The 27,862-nt window shown below is 35.0% G+C and overlaps 3 protein-coding genes across 3 annotated transcripts; all 3 read right to left on the bottom strand.

Moving 5' to 3' along the window:
- Positions 1 to 10,140: 10,140 nt before the first annotated feature.
- Positions 10,141 to 13,055, bottom strand: LOC133861373 (receptor-like protein 7). The gene has a single exon (XM_062297157.1). It carries the CDS (start codon positions 13,033 to 13,035, stop codon positions 11,785 to 11,787), a length of 1,251 nt encoding a protein of 416 aa, XP_062153141.1. The 5' UTR covers positions 13,036 to 13,055; the 3' UTR covers positions 10,141 to 11,784.
- LOC133861870 (receptor like protein 27-like) lies at positions 10,186 to 11,658 on the bottom strand. Its single transcript, XM_062297689.1, has one exon. It carries the CDS (start codon positions 11,656 to 11,658, stop codon positions 10,186 to 10,188), a length of 1,473 nt encoding a protein of 490 aa, XP_062153673.1.
- Positions 13,056 to 15,618: 2,563 nt separating the features above from the next.
- On the bottom strand, positions 15,619 to 23,024 carry LOC133860912 (heat shock protein 90-6, mitochondrial). The gene is made up of 20 exons (XM_062296577.1): positions 22,733 to 23,024; positions 21,753 to 21,941; positions 21,601 to 21,674; positions 21,038 to 21,163; positions 20,867 to 20,960; positions 20,685 to 20,768; positions 20,434 to 20,577; positions 20,231 to 20,344; positions 20,004 to 20,063; positions 19,807 to 19,881; positions 19,608 to 19,712; positions 19,084 to 19,224; positions 18,898 to 18,990; positions 18,734 to 18,811; positions 17,700 to 17,954; positions 17,501 to 17,603; positions 16,973 to 17,147; positions 16,782 to 16,887; positions 16,579 to 16,668; positions 15,619 to 15,957 (listed from the first exon to the last, which is right to left on the bottom strand). Exons 1-20 carry the CDS (start codon positions 22,847 to 22,849, stop codon positions 15,784 to 15,786), a joined length of 2,397 nt encoding a protein of 798 aa, XP_062152561.1. The 5' UTR covers positions 22,850 to 23,024; the 3' UTR covers positions 15,619 to 15,783.
- Positions 23,025 to 27,862: the final 4,838 nt, after the last annotated feature.

Here is a 27,862-nt window from a genome sequence, read left to right as displayed (position 1 = left end):
GGTTTATTGGCCTATTGAGAATGAATTTTTGAGGTATGTTTAACGACATTACCTGTATAATAATTTAAACCATTAAATAAGCAACAATATATATTTTTATTATTCATTAAAGATTTCAATTTAATAGAATTTCTTCTATCCACTTTATCAAATCCGAAAGAAAATTTTATCCGCCAAATTAATAGTCTAACATATAAAATCTGTAAGTCTATAAGAAAAATAAACAAAAGGACAAGGACCAAAAGAAATGTAATAAAAAGAAAGAAACAGAAAAAGAACCAAAAATGAAATAAAAGGAAAAGATGAAGGTTTGTACTATAGACTAAAAAAAAATAAAAATAGAAGAGGACAAGGACAAGGACCAGCTCCAGTTCTTCGTCAGAAAATAAAAGAGAAAAAAAGGAACAGCTTCTAAAACTTGTCCTTCCACGCATAGTGAGAGGGAGAGACGGCTTCTAAAATTTTTCTAAGGCGAGAAAGTGGGACCGACGGTTAAGGGGTATATTTATAAGGCTTGACTTTCGACAATTAGGACTTTTACTTCTAACACTAACAATTTGGTATAAATATTAATATAAAAATATTAAGTCTAAAAGGCATTCACTATTAATCTAAAATTATTAAATTTAAAACCAGGTATGCAATAAAGCGGGTATTCAAAAAATATAGAAGCGGGTATTCAATAAATATAAAAGCGCGTATTTAATAAAATATAAAATATTGAATATAATCGTTCTTTTTTTTTTTTTTTAAATTTTCTATCCATTCTCGTTACGAAGCCAAACATACTATTAACTAGTTTCTTAATTAAGAGTAAATTACCAATGCATCTTTGAAAGAGGATCAGAGTTATTACACCCATAATGTTTTGCGATTGGCACTCTTAGTCTTAGATATGCTTGGAAGTGAAGCTTGGAGAGAGCTTGGATTTACAGACTGGACAGAGAGTCAGGTGCACGCTGCATGGAGGCAATTAATTTTATACTAAAAGAAAAACCTGATAATTCTGATGATTAAAAGAACTCAAAGTAATGATGGAAATTAAAATTAAATTGGTTGGAAGAAATTTTAGGAAAAATAGAGAAAGAAGAAAGTTGATGAAGCAAAAAAAAAAAAAAAAAAAAAAAAAAAGACGGATTAGGATCCTCTATAATTATTTGTTCGAATTTGAGAGAATTCAGGCAGGTAATTATGAGAGACCACTTATGGGACCCACCTGACCAATTAAAAATTGAGCTGCCTAACCATTTATCCGATCAGGTGAGTCCTATAAGTGGTCTCTCACAATTACCTTTTCGAATTCTCTCAAATTTAAATAAATAATTATAAAGGATCCTTATCTATTTCGTTATTGGGCAAACTTAACTTGTATTAGATAATAGATATTGAGTCCTAAATAATTGGTGGTCTGAGAAATTAAGGACCCTTATGTAGAAATATAACAGTACTTGTCATGCGGTTATCTTTCTTCTTCAAGTCTTCCACTGTCATGCGGTTATCTTTCTTCTTCCAAGTCTTTCTCTTCGTAAACTACACGGATTAAATAACTCCTATGCATACTTGTTCGTTCTTTCAGTCAATAAAGAATACTTTGACTTCATTTTTGGTTGTTGAGATAGCAATTTGTGCTCGCATATTGTGTTTGAATCGTGTCGAAGTATGAGTATAAGCAGGGTCGGCTCAATACATTTTGAGAATTAAGGTAACAGATTAAAGTGAGACATTTTTTATTTTCAAATATTAATTAAATAATATTTATTTTAATATTAATATTATATTTTTTATTTTAAAATTATTTTTCCCCTTTTTTGGGTTGCAAAAATTGTTTTCCTTTTAAATTCTAATTGGAATTTTAGTTGCTTAATGCCAATGCTCATCACAAGGCTTAAAAAATCTCTACCCACAACATAATTTAATATTATTATTATTATTATTTTTCAGTCTCTCCATTATTTTCAAGAATAGAACGTTTAAATTTGAAAAATATGTTTTATGTAAAAATGTCTTTAATATTATTTGATTTTCTTATTTAATAATACTATCAATTTTTTAAGACTTATTTCAAGAATGGAATGTTGGAGAATTACATGATATTAATGCCTTTAGTCAATAAAGGATGCTTTGACTTCATTTTTGATTGTTGGGGGTAATTCGTGTTCATGTGTTGTGTTTGAGTCATGTCGAGGCATGAGTATAAGACTATAAGTTCGGCTCAACACATTTTGAGGCTTAAGATGACAAGTTTAAATGATGCCTTTTTTTTTTTTTTTTCTTCAAATATTATTTAAATAATATTTATTTTAATATTAATATTATATTTTTTATTTAATTTTTTTTCCCTTTTTGGGATTCAAAATTGTTTTCCTTTTAAATTTTAATTGGAATTTTGGTCGCTCAATGCTCATCACAAAGCTAAAAAAATCTATACCCATAACGTAATTTAATATTACTGTTATTTTCAGTCTCTTTATTATTTTCAAAAATAGAATGTTTAAAGTTTAAAAAAAAAAAAAAAAGTGTTTTATTTAAGAATATCTTTAAATTGAGGCTGACTTCATCGTTTTCATAGTGGAAGACTTCTTTGAAAAGCTAGATTAGTAATAAATAATCAGCATTTCATAGTGCGGAGGACTTGTTTGGTAAAAGTAATTTCCATGTCTCCCATTATCGCCACTTTTTGTTTGAAAATTCATTTTAAAGACTCCAAACCACTTGTGTTTGAGTCATGGCGGGGGATGCACGCTAAACTTTATTTGAACAACGCAAACTCTACGCCAACGTCGCCAATTAGGGTTACACTTTTCCATAACTAAGTTTTTTTCTTTTCTTTTTTTTTTAATGCTGGAAAGTCATTTGCATAATTCCATGTCTTCCATATGCGCACATTTTTCTCTTCCCGTTGGTGAGAAATGCTCTAGTATATAGTGGAGAAAGGCCATTTAGTCTTTGTTTATGTCATCTCTACGAAATTACTGCCTAGTTTCGGTTAATTAGTCTTTTGTTCTAAAATTCCTTATTCTGACATCGGAATTATCATTGTTAAATTCGAGTATTGACACGCAAACGACTTAGACTTCAAGTGAGACTACTTTTTTTTTTTTTTTTTTTTTTTTTAAAAAAAAATTGACTTGAAAGAGGTAGGAGCAACTAGCAAGCACAATCGACTTTTGGAACGTGGTCAAGGTGCCACATCATTAGCCAGAGATTCGAGAATTTTGTGGAAAGAAAGGAGAAAAAATAATGTGAAAAAAGTCCACACCTATGATAGAGCATGTACCCATGACACTACAAAGTAGGGTGGTCAATAGGGGTGGAACCAAGATTTTTAATGAAGGGACGAACTAATATTCTAAATTTCTAATTACTATAATGTTGGCACAATGCACAGTAGTTGGCCTTACAAGAACAAGATGTCCCATACTGCCATAGAAATTATAGAATAAAAAAAAAAATTGTTCTTGTCAAAATGCCAAATTAAGAGTACCGTAGAATTTTTTTTTTTTTTTTTTTTTTTTGAAAAAAAAAAATGGAAGAGCTATAAGAGATTTCTCCATCACTTCACTTGGAATCTTAACATTAGAAATGTAAGATAGAATCCTAGACATCAAGACTACTAATAAGAGATTTTTAGTCAATATGAAAAGCTATTATCAAACTACCAAAAATGAAAACCATGCAAAGAATTTATAAATAGAAAGCAATAATATCTACATTAGTAACATTATGAAATCACCAAAAAACTAATTTTTTTTTAAAAAAAATGAGTACTTAGAAAAAAAGAAATAATTGGCATGAAAAAATGTTATTGCTTACATGATGAGAGAAAGAGAGACTGAGAGTTTGAGAGAGGGGTCCACCGCACAACCTGGTCGCCATCTAGAGAGGGGAAGCTAATGTCCAAACTATTTTATTTAATATTTGCGTTTCGTCCTACACCATCAATAGCAGGGACGGAGCCAGAAAGTTTTTTGGTAGGGGCCAGTCGCTAAGGCAGGAATTATAAATATATTAAAATAGGAGTATGGATCAAAACATGAATAAGAAATACATTAGGATTGAAGATGAAATAAATATATAAAAACGAAATTAGCATCAATTTAGTTTTGACAAAAAAAAGAAAAAAAAGAAAAAAAACAAAATAAGTGTTTCGTAATACATCAAATTTCAGACAAAACATATATCAAAATAGAACCCGTCGTTTTTTCGAATCCCGAAAATATTTATGATTGAATTTATGCTAATTGTTGCAGCAACTTCTCTTTCGATATACACCATTAAACAATCCATCAAAAACTCATTTTTAATTTTGTTGCGAAGCTTAATTTTGACAATATTTATAACAAGAAAATATTTGTAAGTTAGCAATTAATAAACTCACATAAAAAACAACAGAATATAATAGCCTTCACGTGTCAAATTCTTCAATTAATTATTTAGAGTTATAAACTATAATAAATAATATTTTCAATATTTAATAATCATAATATTCAAATTACAATATCACTTACGTTTGAAATTTTCCACTTAAAACGACACAATCTATTAAACAAAATGCATGAAGACTCAAGTGGCCTCCAACTGATACGCATTACTTGAGAAATCAATATCCGGATGCCACGTAGCCTTATCTTGACGCAGCTGCAGCTTCTAGGTTCATCTCTTCCTTACGCATACAACTTCTACGTTGTTCTAGCTTGATGCAGCTTCTAAGTTCTAAGCTTCTAGCTTCGGTTTCCTTCATCACTTCTTATCCTTACACAGGATGCCAGGAGCCAAAATCGAAGTTCTAGTTCTACTTGTGGGGGTTCAATCAGAGATAGAACCACTGAGTACACCCTATTTTTATCTGTTTCAAGTAAAGAATGAAATTCAGGCCTGTCTGCAAAGAGAAAAGCACTGTATTCAAAGGGCGTTAGACCTAGCAAGTCCATCAGCTGTGGGCACTCCACCTCCTGCTTTCTTCTTCTTCAGCTTTGTCTTTGCGGCCCAATGTCGTTTTCCTTTTGTTTTGCTAGGGAGATTAAAACACAAGTCTCAAATAAAAAGGTAAATTTTTTTTTTTCAAGAAATTGGGGGGGGGGAGGGGGGGCCATGGCCCCTACCGGCCCCCCTTCCTCCGTCACTGATCAATAGTCTTATTGTGAAGGTCTTCATTAACCAATCAAGTTTCCTTCCGATCACAATTTGCTCAAATATTGATGAAATAATTAAATTTACTCATTTTCTATCGGCTTAAGCTTTTGAGATATATAACCGGTAATTTAACTATTAAGGGCTCTAATTCAGGTGAAACTACAATAGATCGATGCTGGAACGTATGGCTTCTAACGAACTTCAGAGCATGCCATATCAAGATCCTCACTTTGAGTGAAAGAATGAAACACAAGATAAATGATCCTGAATATTGAATTTGTATTCTAAACCTGAAATAATCTAAGAACAGGTCTCGATGAAATGGGGGAAAGAAAGCTTCTGCCTTTCTTTTTGCAGTTGCAATTGGTACGTACTGCATGTCGTGGCTTTGGCAATGCATTTGAGATCCGGAGTATTTTTGAACTTGATGGGCATATCATCTGAAAGTAGATATTTGTGGTAGGAAATGTGGCCTTCCATTTTTCTTCTTAATCAAATAAGAACTTGCTCCAGCACGTAATTAAGTTACAGGCCTAAAGGATTTTCAAGGAGAAATTAAATATTGTGCAATCTATTATGTACAGTTGCAGGGGAAGGGAACAGAAGCTCAAAGCTCTATTTAACTTGTTATGTAGGGAGAAATCCGAGTCGACCTAGATTTTGGATTTCTGAAGCTTATTTAAAGGGGTTTTCAGGTATTGTTTTTGTAAGAAATTTGTATATAATTCCAATGTGTTAAGAGATGGTGTTTATGCAGACTGGACGTTAGAAGTGCTAGCTCTCTTAGAGTATTTTATGTGTGTGATTTGATCAACTTTTGAAATCTAGCTTAGGGAAGAGTCTCAAGTTAAAGGAGTCCATTGAAGAACCATTCAGACAGGAAGTCTGGTTGGGAGGCGCTCACATATAGGTACGTGTTAGAATTCAAGATACAACTACTGCATCCGGAATATGTGAGTACGACTGCTTTGTAACTAGTTATTTCTTCTATTAGTGGATTTCCTGGATTGGCTACTCAGAAGGGTTTTTTCTCTTTGATACGAAGAGTTTTCACTTTCTCACCAAAATATCTATCTCTTTTATATTCTGTATTTATATATTGGTGAATTGTTGACCACACAAACTAGTATGAGTCTTTATTTTTCAATCTGAATATACAATCATATTGAAAATTAGGATCAACAATTGTCCAAGTGGCAATTCTTTTCCGAGGCTTATACATTTTCCTTTGATCTTACAAAAGAAATAAATAATTTTTTTCTTCATATCAAAATGGTAAATTACATTCCTTTTGCAGCTAGCACCAATCAACCTTAACACAGGTTAGTCATATTTTATTTTATTTTATTTTTTTGTTTGCAGCAACTGTGAAAGTATGAAAATGAAGAGAGAAAGCGATAAACCCATAATGTTGTACTACTCTTAGATATGCTTGGAAGTGAAGCTAGGAGAGAGCTTTAATTTATAGGCTTGACAGGAAGTCTTGTGCACACTCACCATTTACAAACATAATCACTTGCTAGGATCCCCCAATGTACAGAGAAGTTATAATAGCATATAGGAAACTTAACCATTTTCTAAATCTAGGAAAGGCCTGCCAACTCAAACGTCCTGGGTCAGGTCGTTCTCTAATATCAATGTCCACGACGAGATTTGGTTGCAAGAATCACATGGTTTATGGAAAATGTTACCAATTAAATCGGCAGACATGGTGTATTAGTACAAGAGGTATATGATACTTGTAAAGAAATTATTCTCATATCTACCTACGTACCTCCACTATTATATGTCCTATTCTTCTATCTTAAGAAAGGTAGAGTAATTATATCTTATATATGTTCGCCTTGTAAGGCATCTATTCTTAACTGCTCTGTTAAAATAAGAAAATTCAGATCAGCAATCAGCAAGAGTTAGCATTAGGCTTTTCCAACCCAGTACACCTCCACCCTTTATAACCCATTGCCATTTAGTTCGAAAAAATGTCACAGAACTTGCATGTATATGACCCTTTAATTTGCTTCAAGTGATGGTGATCTTATTCATATCAAACATTTTATTATGTTGACCAACCACTGCCCACTTCGTAGAGATGTAATAGATAAAGTTTTCCTTCAAATTGAGTGTTTTGATCTCCCACCCACCCACTATGCATTTTTATATCACATGCGCTACATATGTTAGTTATAGGAAGTTCTTTAATTTCACCGGAATTTATTTGCAGTTGTAGAATTTGCAGTCGTGTAATTGTGTGACATATATGGAATGGCCATCAGTTGCACCACCCTACTTTGTAGTGTCAAGGGTGCATGCTCTATCATTGCTGTGGACTCTTTTCACATTATTTTTTTCTCCTTTCTTTCCACAAAATCCTCGAATCTCTGGTTAATGATGTCGCATCTTGACCACGTTCCCAAAGTCCATTGTGCTTGCTCTTAAACTCTTTCAAGTCAATAAAAAATTAAAAATTAAAAAAGAAAAAGAAAAAGAAAAAGGGTGTCACTTGAAGTCAAGTCGTTTGCGTGTGAAGGGATGGGATCTTAGATCAATGAGTCTACTTTTATACTAGAATTTAACAATGATAATTCCGATGACAGAATAAGGAATTTTAAGACAAAAGACTAAATGAAACAAGGTAGTAATTTCGTAGAGATGACCTTTCTCCACTACTTGCGCACTTCTCACCAACGGGAAGAGAAAAATGTGCGCATATGGAAGACATGGAATTGTAGAAATGACTTTCCAGCATTAAAAACACAACTTGGTTGTGGAAAAAGTGTAACCCTTGGCGACGTTGGCGTAGAGTTTGCGTTGTTCCTTTCATATTATTAATATATATATATTTAAAAAGTGATTATTATTGGAGTCGATCTTTAAAATGAATTTTCCAACAGAAGTGGTGATAATGGGAGACGTGGAAATTAGTAGTCAATTACGTACTTTAACTGAACAAGTGTCCTCCACACTATGAAATGCTGATTATTTATTCTAATCTAGCCTTTCGAAATAAGTCTTCCACTATGACAACGATGAAGTCCTCCGTTGTGTCTAAGTTTATTTCACTAATAATAATAGTTGGGTCGTTGTCCAATTTTTATTAGGTTAAGTGGGTATCATAAGTGATATCTCATAATTACCTGCTCGAATTCTCTCAATTTCGAACTGATAACTGGAGAGAATCCTAATCCCATTGGAGCAGCTAGCCATCTTTTTGGCTAAATTGGCTAGTTGGATGGAGATGAACTTTTGTCAATTTTTTACTTGGAGGCTAGCCTCTAATGAGAATGCTCTTATATATTGACCTTCTTATATTACGGTGGCTTGTAAATTTGTAATTTCCATATCAAATGCACGAGTGTGGAAACCTTACGAAGACAAAATTTGGAGATGCCCAACAAAACATATTAATGCCAAGGAATGATTCGTGAAAGGTAAGGAGAAAGAAAATTGGAGGCAAGCAAGCGTTGCATTTGTTAACTTAATTATAAGAATTTAACGAAGGGGAACGAGGGACGTTCTTTGCTGAAGGTACATGTCTAATAGTAATTAGGGAGTCATTTGATAAAAAATAAAATTTAAATGACCACTAGAGCATTTTTCCCTACTTATAATTCCAAACATGTTAACATATATATATATGCATTCTCAAATTTATGGGCCTTCCAATTTTCAAGAGACAGCTTTTCAATAAAATTATTGTGGAAGCTAGACATATATCAATGATTCGAAACTAAGGGAATTTGATTATAATCAGTAGTAGAAGTTGAATCTGTTTGAATGCATAACGAGTACCTTTAAATTTTAAGGATTTTCCAACTAATAAGGGGATATATAATTGAACGTACGCTCTGTTATTTATTATGCCAGTGTCCTATTTTATCCTACTATGCTGACATTAGCTGTGCCCCTTGTTTCTACCATGTTAGCCCTTGTTTAAGAAGAAAATGAATATTATTACGTCAACCCAATAAGATGATATGAGATGAGAATGGGGCATGACAAATAGAATTTCTAATAATTATTGGTTATTATATATATCGACATCAAGGACCTCTAGCATGATACGATTGGCCAATGATCTTGGTAACCACCCTTGAAATTTGTTTTGATTTAATGGAATATGGGAAACAAGTTTTATGATCTATTCGAGGTAGACCAGGCCTCCTGATTATCTCTAAGCTATTACAAGATACTGGAATGGTGACAATCAAGAATTCCTAAAGAATCACCAATGGTTGCAAGTATCAATGAAGTGAACCATTAAGAAGCCATTTATCAAATCAAGGATTTCAAGTGAACGTAGATTGCAAATTAATCTTGGAATATCTCAAGTGAATGAATTGTTTGAAAGATAATAATTTCGAGACTAGTGGATGGAATTTAAGAATTTTTTTAAGTAATTTTTGGCACTGTTAAACCTTTGGAAGGATAAAAATTAGTTACCAATCGGTTTAATAAGTTGACAAATGTCCTAAAAAATACACGAAAGATTTGGGCTTTGATATGAGAAGATCCATGTATGTCGGAATGGTTGTATATTGTTCTAGAAGGACAACAAGAATGTAGAAAAACTGTAAAGTGTGTGGAAACAGAGCCTAGTGATTTTTGTACAGGGTGTTCAGCAATTAAATTACAAGTACGAAATACATCACACCAACAATTCACTCAAAATTTGAAAATTACAATTCTCGTTTCTATTCTAAAGAAACTAGATTTGAACTCCAGCTAACATTTAAGACAGCTGGTAATTAATGTAAAGAAAGAAAAAGGTTTCCAAGTAAAAGGGTGAGATAAAAAGGATTTTGTGTTCGTTATTACCTTGAGATCATTATTAACTTGCAAAAATATTATAGAAAGAGCATATATATAAAAAAACTCACCAAAGCATTTTACATACAACACCGTAATGTCACGCTAATCCAAAATACACAAAACAAAAATGAAAACAGAAAGAAACACATTACACACAAAAAATAAGTTTACAAGTAAAAAACTCGAGACTATATATATATATTGCTTTGGGAAGGCATCCTGTTCAAGCTGTTTTATTTAATTTCAGCGTCTCTTCCTACTTAGTGGCCTTATTCGGAAGGTCTTCATTAACCAATCATGCTTTCTTGCGATCACAATGGGCCCAATTATTACTCCAACAATGAATCCAAATCCATATCCAATGACAACTATTTTCCAACCAAATTCGAATGGTGATCCAGAATTTTGACTTTCTTCAAAGATTGTAGGGTGAGAAGTCGGCTCATCAGAATTACTGCATGTCTTTGTCAATGGTCTCCCACACAACCCTGGATTCCCTTCAAATGAATTGTTCTCAAATGTACCAAATTGTTTTCCTTGTGGTATAGGTCCCGTGAGATTATTATGAGAAACATTGAAGAATCCTAAGAAAGTAAGCTGTGTTAGCTGTTGTGGAATATCCCCTGACAACTTGTTTTGAGAAAGATCCAACGCTTCCAACTCTATAAGATTCCCTAAAGATGGTGGGATGTGACCAGTGAGATAGTTATTAGAAAGATTGAGCAACTGAATTCCCTTTAAATTTTCAATAAATTTCGGAATCTCACCGACAAATTTGTTGCTTGAGAAGTCAATGGCTATGAACAATTCAAGGACCTTCTCGTAGAACATATTCTTGCCTTTGTTTGTCAAATTCATGGAGTAAGTATAAGACCGAGCATATAGGTAATACCCATTACTAGTTTGTAATTTGAAGTATGGGTTTTCATCAATATATGTTAACGGATCCACATTCTCAAATTGTCGAGCCTTCCAATTCTCAAGAAGTCTTAGAGGCAGCATTCCAATAAAATCATTGTAGGAGATGTCTAAGATTCGCATTCTGGGGAACTTGAAATAAGTTTGAGCTGTCTCCATTGAAGCGTAGAATTTATTAGACCGTAAAATGAGGACCTCTAAATTTGGAAGATGGCCCAACCAAAACGGAAATGTACCATTGAATTGGTTATCACTAAGATCAAAGACCTTTAGCATCGTACACTTGGCCAGCGATCTCGGTAAATGCCCTTGAAATTTGTTTTGACTAAACTTGATTATCTTCAATTGGCCTCCTTTTATCCAATTTTTTGGAATGCTTCCTTCAAAATTGTTCCTTTGCAAATCAAGTATTACTAGAGAATCACCAAAGTTGCCCAAGCATCGAGGAAGTGAACCACTTAAGTTGTTACCAGCCAAATCAAGGACTTCAAGAGAACTCAGATTGCAAAACAATTCTGGTATATTTCCGGTCAATGAGTTGTTTGAAATATAAAAATGTGAAGTATTGATTGGCAGAATAGGAAGTGATCCTTTGAGCGAATTGGATCTGAGATCAAGAACTTTTAGATGAGTCCATGGAAGAAAAGTTGGATGTTGATCAAAGCTTGTGAAAAAGTTGTTAGAAAGATCCAGATATTGTAGAGTTGTAGGCCCAAAAGTAAGTATTGGGCCACTTAACCGATTGTTGTTCAGTTTAAGGATCTCCAATCGTGTCCCGTTTATAAGCTCATGATGCATTTCACCGTGCAAAAGATTATAGCTAAGATCAACAGACCACAGTTGTGGTAAGTTTAAAACCTCAAAAGGGACTGGACCTGTCAATTGATTGTGGGAAATGTCTAAAGAAGATAGTTGAACAAGGTTTCAAAGAATTAAAGGGACTGGACCTGTCAATTGATTGTTGGAAATGTCTAAAGAAGATAGTTGAACAAGGTTTCCAAGAATTAAAGGGACTGGACCTGTTAATTGATTGTTGGAAATGTCTAAAGAAAATAGTTGAACAAGGTTTCCAAGAATTAAAGGGACTGGACCTGTCAATTGACAGTAAGAAATGTATAAAGAAGATAGTTGAACAAGGTTTCCAAGTGAACGCGGAATATTACCCACAAAATAGTTATCGGAAAGGTCAAGAACATTGAGTTTAGTGAGGTTACCAAGTGAAGATGGAATGGACCGCGAAAAATTGCAACCCCACATACTCAAGTAAGTCAGGAAGCTAAAGTTTCCTGTGGAAGCGGGTAGCTCACCTGAGAAACTCGTGAATCCCACATCCAATGTCTCAAGCGGACTACTCCATGTAAAGCTAGGTAAATAACCGGTGAGGCCTTTATTGCCACTTACATCAAGATGCTGTAAATTTGGTAGCATAAAGATGCCTTTTGGAAATTCTCCTTGCAAACCACAGCCTCTGAGACCGAGGTGCGTTAAAGAAGACAAATTTGCCAAACTATTAGGCACCGTAGAGCTCATGTTCACATAACTCAAATCAAGCTTTTGTAGGCTGGTCAAATTTGCAACTAGGCTTCTGAGGATGGGCTCTTTGAGTTCCAAAGTGATCAAGTGGCCAAAAGAGTACATATAATTGTAGGACAAGTCGAGAGATGACAAGTGCGACAATTGTGAAATTTCTAACGGGATTTGACCAACAAAACGAGACAAACGGAGATCGAGATCTATTAGCCTTGAAAGATCACGTACCTGGGATGGGATATGAGAGCCGTTAAAGTCATTGTAGGAAAGGTTAAGGCTTTGGAGGTGAACAAGGCGAAAAAGGCTACTGTTGGAGTTAATAGAACCAAATAGACAGTTGCTACTGAGGTTGAGGCCAATTACATGACCAGTGTGTTCATCGCACTCCACCCCATCCCATGAGCAGCAATCACTTTTGTCCCCTTCTACTGTCCAAGACGCAACCTTTTGATCACAAGTAGGAAGAAAGAAAACAGATGTAGAATTTTTGATGATAAAGTTTTTCTTGAATTGCAACAAGGCAGAGCTGTCATCATGATGGCACAGGGGTTGCATGAAAGGAGAAGAAAGGGTGAATACAAGATGCAACGTCGAAAGCACAAAAAGGAAGGGCATGAAAATGAAGAGAGAAAGAGGTAAACCCATAATTAATGTTGTACTACTGTTTTTCTATTTGGTCTTAGATATACTTGGAAGTGAAGGTAGGAGATGGAGCTTTAATTAATAGGCTGCACAGAAGTTTTGTGCACTTACTATGAAACTTGGGCAGTGGGAAGCTTTACTCTATTGAAGTCAAGAGTCGTCTGCGTGTGTTATAAGTCTCAATTGAAGTCAAGTCGTTTGCGTGTGTGAGGGGATCTTAGATCGATCACAAGTAACGAGCAATCTCATTATAAGATGGTGTTACCGTTTGTCCTCACCGTCCAATACTTTGAGATATTTGTTATGAATTGAAAGACGATCAGATGTCCAAATGGAACATACGGTTGGAGGGATGAGAGATGAATCATTTATGTGGTGTTTCACACTCGAGTAGAACTCCTCCTCTGCCAATACAAGCATGGTCCTGAAGTGACTCCTCAGTCCTCATCCATGAAAATATCATGGAAAATAAGGTAAGATGATGGCCCATGTGTTTATTCAACATATATGACTTTATATATTTGCAGAATTCGGACCATGCATTTAATAGCCCCGCCATATATATATATATATAATTCTGTTCATCGATCTTGCGAGCTGGAGTAAGGAGTTTCCTTGATGGCCCCCGAGCCCCTGATGAAGGGAGGGCAGCTGGCTTGCATGGTTGATAACAAGTGCGCCACCCTACACTATAGTTAGATGCTTCAAGTTGATATAATCAACTATATTGTTTTGGTTTTTATTGTAGCAACAGCTAGGCCGGTTCTGTTCCGGATGGTGCACACTTACTTGGTCGGTAGGCAATTCAGAAATCGACAACAAATGTTTTTGGACTTATGGGTGAGACATGCACCTGTGATCGATCAACTGATCATATTATTATGTAGTGTTCTGCAAATCGTCCAGAAAAAAAAAAAAAAAAGAAAAAAAAAAGAAAAAAAAAAGCAAAGACCCATTCAACCAATCTTATCAACAACGTGTTCTTCGCACTCTTCTGAGCCATACGATTAAATTTAATTCAATCTTTGTCGTTGGTTTTACTTTCATCTCATTTAATGCCTCCAACCAATTTTCCTCATGTCCTTAGCTTGCTCTACTTTTGCGCCTTCCAAACATTTTTCCATGACTTTTTTAAGCCGTCCAATTCTTGCCAACTGTCAAACTCTAGTCTTTTAAGCATTTCAATTTCAGTAGTTAGATTGGACCTTATAATCATAGACCTCCAATCCTTATCATTCAGCATTTAATTTTACTTCAATTTTATTAAAATTTTTAATTTTTAAATTACGTGAATTTAGGTTGTTCTTAGTATTGAATGGTTTGAAAATTTCTATTTATTTAAAATTGGACATATTACCAAGACATCTAAAAGAAAAAAAAGAAAAAAAAAAGAAAAAAAAAAAGATCATTTCAAAAAATGATTTTTCTTCACTTTTAAAAAGACGCTTCTTTAATAAATCAAAAGACAATTTTTTCTCAAAGCTTTTTAATAACCTAAAGCACAAGAACATGCTAAAAATATATTCAATTCTCATTAATAACATTTTACATTTTTAATAAGTAGTATTTTCATGCCATTTGATACAAGAAACAACCAAAATTCATGTAATTTCATAATTTACAATTTCATTGAAATTGTAGAAGATTTTAATCCATTTGGTAAAGATTTTTTAGGTGAGTTTTGTTTTTGAATAGTAATAAGGAGTGAATAATGTCAGTAACAGATTTGGGGTCAGGCAATGTAGCTATGTCAGTAACAGATTTGGGGGGAGGCAGTATAGCTAGGCCATACCCCACATCCAAAGAAGCAAAAATATCATTATATAATTAAGTGTCATTATAGCCGGAAAAAAAAAAAGAAACAAAAAAAAGAAAGAAAGAAACAAATGAACAGGTTTTATTAGGTTATAGATGAAAATAAATAAAATAGTATAAATAGTTTATATATTGAAAAATAAAATAAAAACGACCGTTTATATATATATATATATATATATATATATATATATATATATATATATATATATATATATATATTTTCTTCATTGAAGAGAGAGACATAAGAGGATATTTTCGAAGAATAAATATTTCCTGCAAGATGCTTAGGAGTAACTCAAACATGCGAATTTTATATTACTGAAAATTCTATCAGATTCTTCGTCGTTCTCAAATGCTGGTTTAGTCACAATCTTAAAAATTCAGATTTTCATGAGAATGCAATTCCGGAAAGAACGTTAAATTTCGTGAACCAATACAACTTAAAGCCAAAAAAAAAAGGGGGGGGTGGGGTGGGGGGGACAATAAAAGGAGAATTAAGCTAAGATTTACCACACAAATAAGAATGGTAAATAAGAATTCCCTGCAATTAAATGCCCGAATTACACCAAGAAGTATCAAAAGATTATGAAATCACAACATAAATAATCCTATAACTATTTTACCATGCTGAAGTTGTATTGTCAAGCTACAATTGTTTTTTTTTTTTTTTTAACAAGAATTGATCTAAAAATAAATTGACAGTGTCATATAGCAAGGTGGGATATATAGCATTATTCATTAGAGTAACCTACCAGAAAAAGAAAAACGTAAATTAAAGTAGAGACTTCAAATTGATAAACCGGTCAAAAAACTGTTCTCACTACACTACATTCAATCAATTCAATCTTACACCCAAAATTATACTTCCATTATAAACTACGGCCTCAGCTGCTATGTGATGTGGAGCTAAGAATATATGTCGTATAGATGTCCTCATTTTTTACTACCTGCTTCAACAGGTTCAACCACCTCAGCTTCAATTGTCTCTGTGCTGTTGAAACTGGCTCCTGGATTATTATAAGCTTCAACAGGAGTTGACCATTTCCCAGAAAGGGCCATACCCATCATCTCATATATCTTCCCACCGAGTTGTGCCGGATTGTCGGGCTGCATAACCGAAGCAATTATCTTATATAACTAGAAGATAATAGACATCATAATAAGCTGACCTGCTAACACTAGGAAATGACAATTAGATTCCCATGTGGGGGCTGCATTCATTTTGGGGCATATACATTCCCCACTGTTAGTAATGCTACCTCCCATTTCAAGAGAAGCATTAGAACTAAACAATTTTTCACACGACTAACGAATCCAATGCAAAATTAGCGAGTTAAGATTGAGAGGTCTGCTCATTAATTAAATGGGTTGCGTCACGTTAGGGCTAACCTATAGTTTTATACCAATGATTCGATATAGTATGCACCCAACACAAAATTAGCAAGTTAAAGTTGAGGAGTCTGATCCATTTAATTAAACAAGATTATGATTGATCTATATCGTCTTATACTTATGCCTTAGCATGACCAGAACTAGACACGCAAACATTGCGAACATGTATTACCACCCCAGAGAAGCAAGTACATGTGCCTCACCCACAAGGCAAGTTCAGCTTCAGGACTGTAGGTTTCCCTTGGAAGTCCAATTAAACAGAAGAAATGGCTGTAGCTTCCTAATCACCTATGCGACCTTTGGAGCAGGAGAAATAGAGAAGGAAAGAAAACTCACAGTATAACCACTGGAAACCAAAGCTGTGTCATACAAAAGATCAATGGCTCTAAGAGCATCATCATCATTTGGGTTACTCCCATATGCAGCCTGCAAACCAGTGTTAAGATATTATTACTAGAAGTTACATTCGATGTCACAAGATGCGTGTAACTGTGCATGTCATATATATGTAAGGTAACTGGGTTTTTATTCCACCGTACATTCAAGTTTCTGATGATTGGGTGTTCAGGATTGATCTCTAACACCCTTCTGCCTCTCATGAACTCCAAGCTAGATGTATCGCCAACAGATTGGGCCTTCATTAGCCTGCAAGGTATTCAATGAGACCCAGATCATCTTTTGTAATTTCAAAAAATATGATATTTAGCATCAACAATAAAAGGAAAATTACCTCTCCATGTTAGCAGACCAACCAAACTTCCCAGATACCAAAACACAGGGAGACGAGCTCAGACGGTTTGAAATTTGAACGCTGGCAACTTTATCACCCAAACGTTTCTTAATCCAATCACAAGTTTGTCCAAACTCCTGCTTCATCTCCTTTTCTTTTTCCTCATTCTTATCACCTGCAAAAGTTTCAATTATATTCATTACTCTTTTTTTTAGCTCAAATTACATTCAATGAACCGACCTAAGTGGAAGCCCAAGATTCTAACATTAAATAGCAGAACAGTAGATTACGACGACACTTCATACATGGTGGCCATAGACCATTCGATAAGGTCTGCTTTATTCATATCCATCCACCAATTTTCATTATTAACCATCCATGATGCTGGTGAACAAGATGGCTGAATAAATCACAACTTTCTTCACTAAACCCACGTGCCATTGGTCTAATTAAAATAAAGCACACGAGAGAAGCAAATGCACCCTCCCACACAATGATTAAATTCACAAAAGGGTTCAAAAGACTAACCCAAATCCAAATCTTCCTTGCTAATATCAACAAAATTCTTCTCCTTGTATGACTTCAGGTTCTGGATGGCAATCTCATCAATAGGGTCCACTAAGAACAGCACCTAGCAAATTAAGAAAAACATGCATAAGTACCAGATGGAAACTATAACATAACACAATTCGATTAAACCTAACTTATATGGGAGGCAGGCACATACTTCAAGATCCTTTTCAATTAGTCTCTCCAGGAAGGGCGTGTTTTTAGCACTTGTCACACTGTCAGCAGCAATGTAATAGATATCCTTCTGTTCAGCTTTCATGTTTTCAACATACTCATCCAAGCTGATCAACTCATTCTCACTTTGGGAAGAGACAAATCGAAGCAATGGAGCAAGACGCTTGTGGTTTTCACGGTCTTCGATGCAACCCAATTTCAAGTGTTTGCCAAAATTCTCCCAGAACCTGTCATAATCCTACAACAAATTGCAGACATGTAAGTTATGGAAACAATAATGGAAAGATACAGTCTACAATTTGCAGAAGATGGGTAGGCAAAGCCTGGGTTCCCATGTGGCTGTGGTGGTTCTCACACAGAAGAATGATGTAAGGCATGACAGAAAGGAATATCAATTTAATCTTTTTTTTAAAAAAAAAATTTAATTTTCATGTTTTTTAGATCTCTTCTCCGCTACTTGCTAGGCTTCTTTCTTGTATACTTCTTGTGTATTTGGGTTGTGCCTATACGCTTTTTAATGAATTTGCGATTACCTATAAAAAAATAAAAACTACAATCTGAGGCAGCAACCCTAAAAAAGAAAATCTTAAAGAATAAATCCTTTAATTCTACTAAGGTCTTCTCGTGGTCCTCAAAGCTACAACCGTTTCTTTCATTCCATAGACACCACATTAGCGAAGGCGCCAGACTGCATCAAGCTGAGATCTAGTCCCTGGCACTTTCAAACAGGTCAAGAGATCTACCACCCTTCCTAGGCATAACTCAAACCAGCCCTACATTGCTCAAGATAGTATTCCAGAGAGCACTTACGAACTCACAATGGAGTAGAATACGACAGGAGGATAGGACAATTTAATTATAAGTAAGAATAGGACCAGAGGAAAATGTGAGAAGAAATAATGTCAAGGTTTCTGTGTTCTCACTCAAAATTACCCAAAATGACATCCATCTACCTTGGAAACTCATTTTGTTGAAAAAAGAAAAAAGAAAAAAAAAGAAAAGCAATAAAGAACATACATCTTTGTTCTCGCTCAAGGATATACCCAGAATCATGTCGAAGGCCTTCCTAACCAAACGCTTCCTCATAATCCGTACCTTCAGCACAGCAAAGAAACAGAAATTAGGATGATATGACAAAACTACAGTACAACCCCACCAATAAAAAGACAGATGTTCCTTACAATTCGACTCTCTTGAAGAATTTCACGTGAGACATTGAGTGGAAGGTCATGTGAGTCCACAACACCTTTGACAAAGCTTAAATAGCGCGGGAACTATTCAAGCATAAATATAACAATTAGCACCAGGGAAGTTTTACTTTTTAAAATAAATTTCTCTCTTGTACAAACTATAGCCATTAAGTTTACCAGTTCTCCATCAAAGTCATCTGAAATGAACACACGTTTCACGAAAAGCCTGATATTTTTGGTCTTGGGATTGACTATATCATCCTTTCCCGTGGGAGCAATAGCTGGCACATACAGTATAGACCTAAACTCAACCTCACCCTGCAATAAAAGCCTTCACCAGCTCAGAGACCAAAATAAACAAACACCATAATGTTTTTTTTTTTGTTGATGAGTTACAAACACCATAATGCAACAACATAATCTTTTCTTTTTTTTGTTAAGTAATGCAACGATATAATCTATAGAAAAGATCACACATTTTATCAAAAGTAAAAGTCTCTGCTAAGCTGTAGTTTCCTCATTTAGTTATGGTTAATTATGGCCAAGTTTTAGAAGTAAAAATCATTTTGAATGACATGCATGAAAGATTCCAGAAAGAAAAAGCAGATGGAAGACAAGCAAAAGTCTTCTGATCAAACTTTATGATTATTATTTTTCTAGTCAATCAAGTTTTCTTATGTAAGTGTAATGATCATTATCACCTCTGTCGTGAAGTGTGAAGATGCTAATGGATCCAAGTATTCATTAAAAGTTTTCTTGTAGAATTCATTGTATTCCTCTGTTGTGACTTCCTTCGGGTTGCGAAGCTGCACATAGCAACAGAAGATGCCTTAGTTTCCCCTAAAGAGGGAGCATTTTTGAAGCATAGTAAACACGCAAATTAAGAAATTCTAAGCTCACCCATATTGGCTGCGTCTCATTAGTTAGCTCCCAGTCCCAGTACTTCTCAATAATAGTCTTGGTTTTTTTCTTTTTCTGTTACAATATGAAGTCGTAAGTCAGCCGTGCAATAGCTGTGCTAATCCATAATCTTATTTACAAGCAGAATAAGTAAAATGAATCTTCGATATAATTGTAATAAGAACAACCAACTATACCTCAGTTTTCTCATCTTGCTCATCCTTTTTGGTTTCAGTTTGATCCTCGTCAACTTCAATCTGAAACAAAGCCCAAGAGGATAAATGCACAATACATGCAAAATTTGCTAGTTAACTGGAAAAGTAAGAACCTATGAAATCTCAGAGGGTGTATCCATTCATTTTACTAATGAAAGTATGTTACAAAAATCGCAGTGAAACAAAGGATATGAAACAGAGAGTCATACTTCTTTAGTGAATCCCTTTTCCTGCCAGGTGTATATTGGGAATGAAACAAACTGTGAATAGTTTTTCACAAGCTTCTGAATCCTTTCCGGATGGGCAAAACCTTTGTCATCACGCTGATAGTGGGAAAGAGATGGAGAACCCAGTTAGCTTGGAAATTCAATAAACAGTTATAAACTACTCTTAAACAAAGAAAGTTTCTCACCTTAAGATACAAGGTAAGGCGGGTTCCTCTAGGAATAAGCTTCTCAGGGTCTGTCTCCTCCCGAATAGTATAGGAGCTTGCATTGGCTTCTCCTTCCCACACATATTGTTTATCAGATTTTGGGCTCTTTGTTGAGACAACAACCTTCAAAGAAAAATAAGAGATACATCATTAACGGACACCATAGAAACTTGGAAATTCAACTGTTAAAAAGTAACTATGCAATCTTAATGTTTAGGCAGAGGAGATACCCTGTCAGCAACCAGGAATGCTGAATAAAATCCCACACCAAATTGACCAATTAAATTGTTGTCTCCACCAGCATCCTTGTTATCCTGTGAAGTATTTCCAATTTCTTTTAGGTAAATAACATGACTCTGAAAAAAACACACGGATTTAGGAAATCTATAGCATGTTTAAAGAAGCATAAGACCTTCAATCCCTTCAAGAACTTTGCAGTTCCACTTTGAGCAATAGTTCCAAGGCAGTCAACAAGTTCTTGCTGAGTCATACCAATACCAGTATCCCTGCATAGAGCAAAAAAGGCTTCAGCCCTGCTATAGGAAGATCATTTCTAAACAGTTCTGAAGCTCATGAAGCTTACGTGATAGTCACAATCCCATTGTCCTTATCAGTTTGGATACGAATATCAAGATCAACTTCCTCCTTGAAAAGCCCAGGCTCTGTAACACTGAGAAACCTCAGCTTGTCCAGGGCATCACTTGCATTGCTGTGGACATCAAAAGAAAACATAGTGAAACAATTAGTACCATTTTAACTCAAATGTAACTCGTGAACATTCTTCAATGCTATATGCTCAAAGTGCACTGCTGGGGAATGACTACAAGCAGCACTTCCGATTACTGTAAGCAGTATTCTACCACAATTAGATCCATTTTCATGACAAAATAATTAGATCACAAAAAACTTCGAACAAAAAATAAACCATCATCCTGGAATTCATTAAACCATTAATGTTCATAAAGTGTGAAGCCTTATGAGAGATGCATTCTACAATTTGATAATGCTCGGTCTCTGCTCTACCAGCTGCAGTTTTTAAACTTTAATCCCAATTTAATAACACATTGAAATAATTCCTGACAAATAGTTTTAAGCAAATATCACGTGTGCATCAATATAAGAGAAAACAAATGGATCAAAACATGCCTGATAAGCTCCCGAAGAAACACCTCTTTGTTGCTGTACAAGCTGTTAACTATGAGGTCCATAAGGCGACTGACCTGCCACAAAGACAGAAACATAGGAAAACTTCAAATGCTTTAAGCCATGTAACGAAACCTCAATCAGCCCCAATATACCTCTGCTTGATACTCGTATTTCTCAGCTGGTGGGGTGGCTGACGCATCAGATGCCGCAGCAGTGGACTCATATCGCTTGCCCAAGAAAAGGGTGTCTTTCAAGTTTACTTGAGTTGAAGATTTGATGGTATCACTGCTACCAGCAGCTAGCGCTGAGTACCACTGACTTCTGGACTCACTCTGTCCCACCTACTCATTAAAACACAGAACATATCACACCCTAGAAAGTGGCAGTGCAATACAAATCACTCAATCCCAATTAATGAAGCAGCAAAATTAGTTTTGTACAGAAGCATAAAAAAATTAAATTGGATGAGAAAACTGTTACATAAGAAGCTCCTCCTATATTACTAAAAATCAACTTTAGAAGCTAGTAATCTCAAAAAAAAAAAAAAAAAAAAAAAAAAAAAAAAAAAAAAAAAAAAAAAAAAAAAAATTATAACAACAGATAATATAATCTGCCTATTCCTGTCACCGAAAATTGAGTGAATTACAAAATTATCAGACACAATATTAAAAGTAATACTAACGACTAAAATTGACAAAAAGGACTCACAAGTCACAATGAAACTAAAAAAAAAAAGATCATTGTTGAACCAACGCAAGTCCATATACATATCCTGCACATATATGCCCATACAATATGCTTATAATCACAGAGAATTGAAACAATTCCATAACCTCTCAAATGTGGTAACATCATTATAAAGATATGGTTATCTAAGCAAAACAATAATTCCCAATTACAAACATACTAAGAAAAAGCGCGCGCACGCACAATCAGACAAAAAATGGTGGAAACATGCATAAAAATGAAAACCCAAATGTAAATTTCATCAATTTTCACTAAAAGCGTATAACAAATGTGATCTCTAACTTCAAAATAACCCCCCCAAAAAAAAACGCTTCTTTCCTTCAAGACACAGTATTATGATTAATCAAAATGAAAAGTTACATAATTAGAAAACGGAAGAGCGTACGGAGTCGAATAGCGGAGTGGAGGAGGAGAAGATCGGAGCGACGGCGTTCCGGTAACGTTCGCCGCCACCGCCGGCGCGCAGGACAGCAGAGACAGAGCGCCGGGAAAGCCTATGCATGTTGAAAGAACAAGAGAAAAGAAAGAAGCTTCTGGAACAACCAGAGAGAATGGAGAGCTCTGACAAAATGTGTGTGAGAGAAAGAGAGAGGGGTGTTAGGGTTTTAGTAAGGGTTTCTGAGAGGGGTTTGGGAAGGTTCTGGAGATATGGGTATGGCCGTACGGGAAATACGCGAATGCCTCAGGGTGTGGGGGCATTGTGGTAATTTGCTTGGTCTTGTAAGAGGATGATTCAGCTAGCGAGTGGTTGATTGCCATGTCAGCGATAAATAATAAATTGCAGTGAAAAACTTAGAAAATCTAAGAAATTAAAATTAGATTTAAAAATGGACGGACTATATTAAAATCATGTGAAAATTCAGGAATTAATTTTTATTAAAATTCTTAAATTTTAAATTTTTTAGCCATTCATCCTGGCTTGTACATATTAAGGCTCAATAGAAATAAATATGGATTTCGGCCTCCAAAGAGATATATTTTTTTAAAAATATATTAAGGTATGTTTGATAATGGCTTTGAAAAATATTTTTTGGTTTTCGTTTGAAAAAATATATATTTTGAGGTGATATAAGGAATTTTTTTTTTTAGGATGTACATTTGAAAAATGTTTTATGTTTTAAGAAGTGTTTGAAAAATGTTTTCTATTTTGAATTTTTTTTTTTAATAAAAGTGTAAATAACTAAAATGATTTTCGACTATAATGCCCCAACTTTTTCGGTAAGTAAGTGTAATTAACTATGATGTATATGTTTGTGAGTCCTTTATAATTTTTCCTCTTTTTAGTTTCTTTAATGCAAGAAAATATTTTTTACTGAATGTCTAGAGAAATGAGAGAGACTTTTCTGATATTTTGAAACATATATACATAAATATTGTTATTGAACAAATATTTTTCTTAATAACCTTTGTCCAACTGTAACGCTTGAGAATAAAATAGGAATTTTTGAAATATTAAAGCTTAAGGAAAACGAATAAGATTTACACAGGAAACAAAGGTAAGATAGATATGGTAAAGTATATATAGAAAGGCTCGTAAGCCTTGAGGTAAAACGATATGAAAAAGAGTAATGATTTATCACCACTCAAAGATATAACATTTTATCATTTTGCTTATGTAGCAAGGTGGTCCGCTACTATTTTTTGAGTTTTTTATTTTTTAAAATAAATTAAGGTGAGAGACCATCTTGTCTCTTAGGTAAAGTGGTAAAAATTGTATTTTTGGATGGTGTTGAATTATTACTCAATACGAAAAACTGGGTTAAAAATGCAAATTATTAAGGTTTTCAGCATAGGGCTTGATCAACCAAGAGTATGCCCCCGGTCAACTGAGCTAGGGTTTCACATGTCAAGCTCAGATTTTATGCGGGAAAATCTGCAAGTCCATGTGAGGGTTTCACATGTCAAGATCAGCTTTTATGGACCCTAAAACGACTTCAAACAGAAAATAATATTTTTTTGTTATTTTTTTATTATTATTTTGAGCCATTTTAGTGATAATTAGAGTTGTTTTGAGTCTAAAACGGCTCAAATTAGTACTTTAATACTCTATTTGTTAAGCCGTTTTCAAAAGGGCTAAAAAAAAAAAAAAGGCTCAAACCATTTTGAACTCTTTTTAGGATTTAAAACGGCTCTAAAAGCTTTTTTTTTTTTTTTTTTTTTTTTTTCGTAGTGACTCACACAACGTCCCTCTAATGTTTTTAGGACGAATGGGAAGAAAAGTATGTATTTTTATTAATTTTTCAACCTTTAAATAGGCTATTTAGGTCGGGGTCACTATAACACTCGATCGGTCGATCAGGTTGGTCAATCGAGAGATTTCATTTCAGCCACCAACTTTCTGCCACATTCTTAGTCTATCAAGCCTACTTCTCGGTCGACCAGAACATCATTACTTGTGTAAATGCAAGTCAATTCGAGTTTCGAGTGAGTCAGATCCATCAAATTAGCAATTTCTAGCAAAGCTCGGTCGATCAAACACCTTCTCAATCGATTGAATGTTGATTTTTCCCGCCAAAAGTATGGGCTTGCCATGTGTCCTTTACTTTGGTTGATCGAGCTTTGTGCAGTAAGCCCTAAATTTGCGTTTTTTGTTCTGTTTTGTTCTATCGCTTCTAAGTCCTTTCATACGCTATCTTCTCATAACCTTGGTGTGTATTTTATGCATTGCTTTATTTTCTTCATATTTAAAGTATGCATTTTAAAGACATTGCAGCCTCCATGAGGGGTGGGTTGCGAGGCCTCTACAACCCACTTGTGGAAGTTGCCTCTGCGACCTCCATGAGAGGTGCATGGGTTATGGAGGCCCGAGGTCATAGTCCGCTGCCTACTAGCTAGGGAAGGTTGTTTACATTTTCTGAGAAAAAATTGTTTGTTCTAATTAAGCAAGGATTTGCTTTTGATATAAGTTAGCATGGTACTAAAAGGTTGGCAAATATATGTGTAAGTAAATTTTAATATATAAGCTATTAAAAGATTCGCAAAATAGTCAAAGAATTATTAGAAAAGGAAAGGTTCTTCTCTGTGATGGTTTGTGCCAAAGCACCGGCCACTTGAACAAATCTGACCAAGAACAATCTATATTTTCTGTGAGTAACTTTGAACCTTAGGATCTGAATAGGTTAGTCTAATAAACTGCTATATTAACTTTATTTCCAGGACCAAAGTCACAGCAATGTTTGTCACTGAGATTCAAACTGAAAGCATGACAAAAAATGAAAAACGAAAAAGGTTTTAAATGAAAAAAGAAAGGCAGCAATATATATTTGACATCTCTTCATTCAATACCTATCCCCTGCTCCCTCCCGGCCTTATTATGCAGAAACATGGAGTGAATGAAGAGTACATAGATAAGGATCAGTTTTATTACATTTCCATGCTTACATACAAGGCAAAAGGAAGAAAAAAGAAATTAATGTATATATATATATAGTCATAGAGAGAGGGAGAGAGAGAGAGAACATCAACAAAAAGACTAAAATTTGTCTACAGATGAAGAGAAGTATCAACATCTGAGTTGTCAGAACTTCTTGATGTGCTCGCCGTGGCTGCACCATTAGGCCATAAGTTTGTCAACGGTTGCATCTTCTTGGCTCGAAGATGATCAGCTTGCTTGGTCGTCTGAGAGTTAAACCGGCCGAGGGAGTGTGAATCTTGAAGAGTACTTGACCTATGTGGGAAGGATGATAGTTTTGAAGGCTCAAAAGGCATAGTTGGCGCAACCCTTTCGGTCTCTGAGAACAGTTTTAGTAGCTCTTTCTCCTCTCTCCTCTCTTTAACTTTCTCCAAGTGTTTAAACCTCTCTTGCAGGAGAGCAATGGAGGGGCTAACCATGGTGGCATCATCACTGCAGCTTTGACTACGCATATTGGCTTTGAAGGCCGGGCTACAATGCATGAGTGTGTGCACATATATATATAGGGGCTTCTTTTTTTCTTTTTTAATGATTAAGAAGAAACAGAAAATTACTATACGGGATCTAAAATGTAAAGATAAAAATAAAAATCAATCTTGACAGCGATCCAGCACAGCTCCAAAGAGAATTCTTGATCGAGGGTGGAGAAAGCAATCGAGAATAATGCTAATAAAACTGGTTGTAGCGATCAAATGGACGTTTAGCATTTATAGACGCTAGATATACAGATGATACTCTAGCTGTTTCATATTAATTTATGCATCATGCTTGTTTATATTTGTAAATGATTCGGGATGATGCAACATGATTGAGAATCGGCTACTGTGATACAAAATCCAAGAGGAAGAGTGTGGAGGCTAGTCTAGGGAGGCTTTGAGCTGGTGGATGTGCGGGGAAAAGGACTTTTTGAAGGAGGAAAAGGGTGGGGGAGAAAGTCCAAAAGGAAATGTAGGGTAGCATTTGGAAGGGTGTCGTGTGGGGAATAAATGGTTAGGTAATGCATGTGTCGGCTTGTCTTTTAAAGCCCTGTTTGCTTTGGAGATAGAAGATGGTGGTACATATGTCATGGTGGGTTTTGGAGGGATATTATGTCTTTTGCATAAGTTTTCACCTTTCTCTTCTATGTTTTTTTTTTCTTCCTTTGGAGGGAGTTCGGATTAGGGGAGATGGGGCCTGCAGAAAAGACAAGGATTGGAAGGAATATTTTTGGAGCTTGATGATTTTGTTCTTGACCCTCTTCTTTAGAGGAAAGAGAAAGGAAACTCAACCACGAGTTTTTTTTTTTTTTTTGCATATAATTAGTAGAGAGAGAGAGGGAGAAGTAGACACAGAGAGAGAGAGAGAGAGAGAGAGAGAGAGAGAGAGAGAGAGAGAGAGAGAGAGAGAGAGAGAGAGAGAGAGAGAGTACCTTAAGTTCAATTGACTAGCTTGTTTTGTTTGACCCATCAATTTTGCACCTAAAGCCCATATGTTAGATAAGATTTGACCTTGCAGGAGAGCTCTACCCTTTATAGCCCAATTGCCAGGCCCATGAAACTGATCAAAGTAATTTGGATGAGTTTATTTAAGATTGGGATGCCCTAGCAGCCCTACAATTTGCCACATGCCCAACAAGTGGCGCCTATACCTCAAGTTGTTTGGATCAGAATTCTCTTAAATTATTTGTTCGAATTTGAAAAAATTCAAGATACTCCTTATGAGATCCATCTAATTAACCGAATAAGTGGTTAGACGGCCCAATTTTATTTGAGAGGGTCCTAATCCATGTTGTTTGTGCAAATAAATCACCAACCCCTCCTTTGTAAGGTGTCCGAATTGCATTACAGTTCAAGCATCATTCCAATTGTAGGAGATCTTGTTTTGTTTACTTAGCGACTATAGGAACCATGCAATGGAACAAAGATATTAGCGAGTATGCAGCTCTTTGTTTGATTGAGGCGAGCTTTATGTGAAGTCATTTCAAACACGCAATGTCAACAACTGTAAAATGGATGTGAAGATAAAGGGTAGCATTACTCTTATTTCTAACATGTAAGCAGCAGCAGCTGAAGATAAAGTTCCACAGGTACAAGAATGCTGAAGAAGAATGGAGTCTGAAAGTCC

The sequence above is a fragment of the Alnus glutinosa genome, chromosome 2, assembly GCF_958979055.1.
Source record: "Alnus glutinosa chromosome 2, dhAlnGlut1.1, whole genome shotgun sequence".
NCBI lineage: Eukaryota > Viridiplantae > Streptophyta > Magnoliopsida > Fagales > Betulaceae > Alnus > Alnus glutinosa.
Note: the sequence above shows the minus strand (reverse complement) of the source record. Positions and strands in the feature narration are given on the sequence as shown.

Bases quoted from the DNA above. Each gene is read 5' to 3' on its own strand.
- LOC133861373 (XM_062297157.1), bottom strand. From the start codon at position 13,035: ATGGGTTTACCTCTTTCTCTCTTCATTTTCATGCCCTTCCTTTTTGTG.
- LOC133861870 (XM_062297689.1), bottom strand. From the start codon at position 11,658: ATGCATCATGAGCTTATAAACGGGACACGATTGGAGATCCTTAAACTG.
- LOC133860912 (XM_062296577.1), bottom strand. From the start codon at position 22,849: ATGCATAGGCTTTCCCGGCGCTCTGTCTCTGCTGTCCTGCGCGCCGGC. The intron at 20,064-20,230 runs GTATGACTCTCT...GCTTTGTTTCAG, and splicing joins AAAAGGGATTCACTAAAGAA to ATTGAAGTTGACGAGGATCA. The intron at 16,669-16,781 runs GTACGGTGGAAT...ACTGGTTTGCAG, and splicing joins CAATCATCAGAAACTTGAAT to GCTGCATATGGGAGTAACCC.